This window comes from Cebus imitator, unplaced genomic scaffold (genome assembly GCF_001604975.1).
Source record: "Cebus imitator isolate Cc_AM_T3 unplaced genomic scaffold, Cebus_imitator-1.0 Scaffold188, whole genome shotgun sequence".
NCBI classification, from domain to species: domain Eukaryota; kingdom Metazoa; phylum Chordata; class Mammalia; order Primates; family Cebidae; genus Cebus; species Cebus imitator.
The window spans coordinates 5035681-5039229 of NW_016107503.1; the positions used below are offsets into that span (position 1 = coordinate 5035681).

The window sequence follows — 3549 nt, forward strand, 5'->3', positions numbered from 1 at the left end:
AGTCTCTGCAGACTTCCTTACCCTCTAGTGGCTCATGAGGGACTTTCCCTTAGTCCTTTCTCAATGTTTTAGGAACTACAGCCTTAAGAAGTTTATGGAAAGGACCCCTGGGGCTAAGAGAGGTAGGGGAACTTCTTTGGAAAAGTGTAAGTAGTCAGGCTTTAAAAATGCAGCAGATTCAGAATGAGGTAGGAGGCAGGCTTGGAACAGGTGCCTTTTCATTCCCTGTGACCCCTCTGCTTATCCTTTCCAGCAATTCTGGACATGTACACACTGATGAGCAACAAGCAATACTATGATGCCCTCTGCAGCGGAGAAATCTGCAACACTGAAGGCATTAGCAGTGAGTGTTTTGGGGAATACGGTCCTCAGGGCTCTGGGCAGGTAGTCCTAGTGTCTGGGAGAAGGGAGAAAAGGGTGAAACTGATAATTCCAAGAAAGTACATGCTGCATGAGTGATAAGAAAACCAATGGGGTGCCAGGCATGGTGGCTTATGCCTGTCATGTCAGCATTTGGGGAGGCTGAGGTGGGCGGATCACTTGAGGTTAGGAGTTCAAAACCAGCCTGGCCAACATGGTGAAACCCTTTCTCTACTAAAATACAAAAATTAGCCAGGTGCACGCCTGTAATCCCAGATATTATACTTGGGAGGCTGAGGCACGAGAATTGGTTGAACCTGAGAGGTTGAAGCTGTTGTGAGCTGAGATTGTGCCACTGCAATCCAGCCTGGGTGGATGGAGCGAGACTCCATCTCAAAAGAAAGAAAAAAAGAAAAACCAATGGGGAGGAGATTGCGGGGAACATGTTGGGGTTCCCCTCCTGCTCTCACTCACTAGGTGTGGTACAGCCTGACAAGTATAAGCCAGTGCCGGATGAACCCCCAAATCCCACAAACATTGAGGACATGCTAAAGAGGGTCCGAAGCAATGACAAGGAGCTGGTGGAGGTGAACCTGAACAACATACAGGTATTTGACTCCCATCCTCCAAACCATAACGCCAGATACCTGCTGACACCCGAGAGCCCCTTCGCCCACCATCTCCTATTCCCCTCTGATAGGACATCCCGCTAGCCATGCTAAGTGAGCTGTGTGAGGCAATGAAGACAAATACCTATGTGCGGAGCTTCAGTCTGGTAGCCACGAGGAGTGGTGACCCCATTGCCAATGTAAGTCTAGTTGGCATCCCCAGCCCTCTCCCCACATCTCCCAGGCACCCCTTGCAGGGCTGTCATGAAGGGTTTTGCTAGGGAGTGCTATTCTCATCAGCCTTCTTAGGGCAGCCCTCATGGAGACTCCTACCCTCAGTGCCATGGCTCATAACTCTCAACCTCTCTAACAGCCCGTCTCTCTAACAGCACATTAATCTCCCTACTTTCCACGGCTATCCCCCTTGCTTTCTGTATCCCTCTAGCCCCATTTACAGCTCCTCAAGGACTCTTCTCAGAGTTTGTGTTTCCCTCTTGCTCCTGTTCTTTCTCTCCTCAGTCATCTGTGAAACTGTTCCCTAATCCTAACCCAAGTCCCTACTACCCAGGCAGTGGCTGACATGTTGCGTGAGAATCGTAGCCTCCAGAGCCTAAACATCGAATCCAACTTCATTAGCAGCACAGGACTCATGGCTGTGCTGAAGGCAGTTCGGGAAAATGCCACACTCACTGAACTCCGTGTAGACAATCAGGTCAGTATTCCCTTCCCCTGATGTTAGCATTCAGTCTCACTGAGTTTCCTCCCTGAGCTGGCCACTGAGACAGCTATCTTTTTAAATCTTGTTTGAATTCTCCTCTTCATTGTCTCTATGATGGGAGCCAAGTCAGCATCTCTCGTCACCTACTGTGGAGAAACAAGCCTCTTTGACTTCCCAAAAGGATCTGTGGTCTGGGATGGTAAATAGCCCAGAGAGGGTGACTGTCAGCTTTTGCCTGTCCCTCCCCCAGCGCCAGTGGCCGGGTGATGCGGTGGAGATGGAGATGGCCACCGTGCTAGAGCAGTGTCCCTCCATTGTCCGCTTCGGCTACCACTTTACGCAGCAGGGGCCACGCGCTCGGGCAGCCCAGGCCATGACCCGAAACAATGAACTACGTGAGTAATTGCACACGATGTGTGGGGTGGGTGGGGAAGTGCAGAAATGGGCGGGTCCTTCTGAAAGCAGACCTAAGGACTAACAGCCTGGGGTGCTTCCAAAGAGGCATTCATATGAGAAGTTCAAATCTCAACAGTGATCAGAAAGGAGACAGAAAACTCCACCTGCCTCAAACATAGACCAGTAGAGAGGTAGAAAGAATGCTAGAGATAAGAATACTTGTTTAGAGGTAGCATCATTTTATTTGTGGTGTGGTTTGTTTTGTTTATGTGGGATGGGCCTGTAAGGTGGCCTAAGACACTACCAATTTATAAGTTTGGCTAAGGGACTGGAAAGGAGAAGAGTATCTTTGCAGAAAACAGGAGCGGGAACAAACACTTAGGTTTAATCTTCCTCCTTTACAGGTCGCCAGCAAAAGAAGAGATAACACTGCATTTCCCTTTAGCAACCAGAGCTGGGAGCACTGGACACTTAAATCCTCATCTGTCCTCCTTTCCTGTAAATAAAAGCCCTTCTGTCCATTTTGCCTGCCTCCTTCCTTGGGCTTTCGGTGGGAATCTTGGCGCTAACCCCCAAGGGTTACTGCCAATTCACCAGGGGATTATTTATACTCTGGGGATCAGCAGGCAGGGAGGTTCAGGTTACCAGTAGGAGGTGGGGGAGCTCCCTCCCTTGGTGTTCCCCATAACCTTGCCAATGCCTTTAGAGTCTTCTACTTTCTCAGGGTACTTAGCCTCAGCCCTGTTTCCAGATGTGGCCAGGTGCCCCCGGTGCCTACCCACAGTCCTCATGTGATTTGAAGGGGAAAGGACTTTAAGTGGTAGCGGAGAAGCAGGCAGACAACATGAAGGGCAAAGACCTCTTTTAGACAGTCTTATTAATAGGGCACCGGGCTGATGCAGCTGACGCTTGGCATGGCTTTGGTAGAAGATGGGGGAGGGGTTAGAAGTATGGAGAGCTGTGTACATTACAGGAAAGGAATAGCCGGAATGAGAGTGAACAGATCCAAAATCCTGAGATCCAACAAGAAACTAGACTTGAGGAAAGTTAAGTTCTCAGCACCCGTTGCAGTTTATTTGTGAATGAATGGGAAAAGCGTGTCAGTCCAAGCGGAAATCAGGTGGTTCCTCATCAGAGTCAAACTCAACATTCTCGTCTTTTACCCATCGACCTCGTCCATCTGGGATCCATCCAGAGCTGAAAACATCAGAGAAAATGGCATTGATCAGGAAAGAGGCTCATTAAGAAGTCAATGGTGAGCTCACACCTGTAATCCCAGCACTTTGGGAGGCTGAGGCGGGTGGCTCACCTGAGGTCAGGAGTTTGACCAGCCTGACCAACATGGTGAAACGCTGTCTCTAGCAAAAAAAAGTCAGTGGTGAGAAAAAATTGAGAGTCATGTAAGTTGGGTGGCTAAAACAAAATGGAACCAAAGATAAAAAAACAAAAATAAAAGTAAAAAAAAAA

General features: G+C 48.9%; 2 protein-coding genes across 3 annotated transcripts in view; one reads left to right on the forward strand and one right to left on the reverse strand.

Annotated features, from left to right (window-relative positions):
- Positions 1–2606, forward strand: part of TMOD4 (tropomodulin 4) — a 5817-nt gene extending 3211 nt beyond the window's left edge. Inside the window, exons 5-10 of one of the 2 annotated variants that reach the window (XM_017546288.2) lie at positions 254–343; positions 838–968; positions 1061–1168; positions 1537–1680; positions 1937–2081; positions 2487–2603. In XM_017546288.2, coding sequence (XP_017401777.1) covers positions 254–343; positions 838–968; positions 1061–1168; positions 1537–1680; positions 1937–2081; positions 2487–2509 — 641 coding nt within the window. In that variant the 3' untranslated portion in view covers positions 2510–2603. Of the gene's footprint in view, positions 1–253; positions 344–837; positions 969–1060; positions 1169–1536; positions 1681–1936; positions 2082–2486 lie in introns of both variants that reach the window. The other variant, XM_017546287.2, reaches the window with a different exon arrangement.
- Positions 2607–3129: 523 nt separating this feature from the next.
- LOC108316445 (sodium channel modifier 1) overlaps positions 3130–3549 on the reverse strand; it is a 4792-nt gene continuing 4372 nt past the window's right edge. Inside the window, exon 7 of the mRNA XM_017546290.2 lies at positions 3130–3279. Within this exon, the coding sequence (XP_017401779.1) occupies positions 3183–3279 (97 nt within the window). The 3' untranslated portion in view covers positions 3130–3182. The remainder of the gene's footprint in view (positions 3280–3549) is intronic.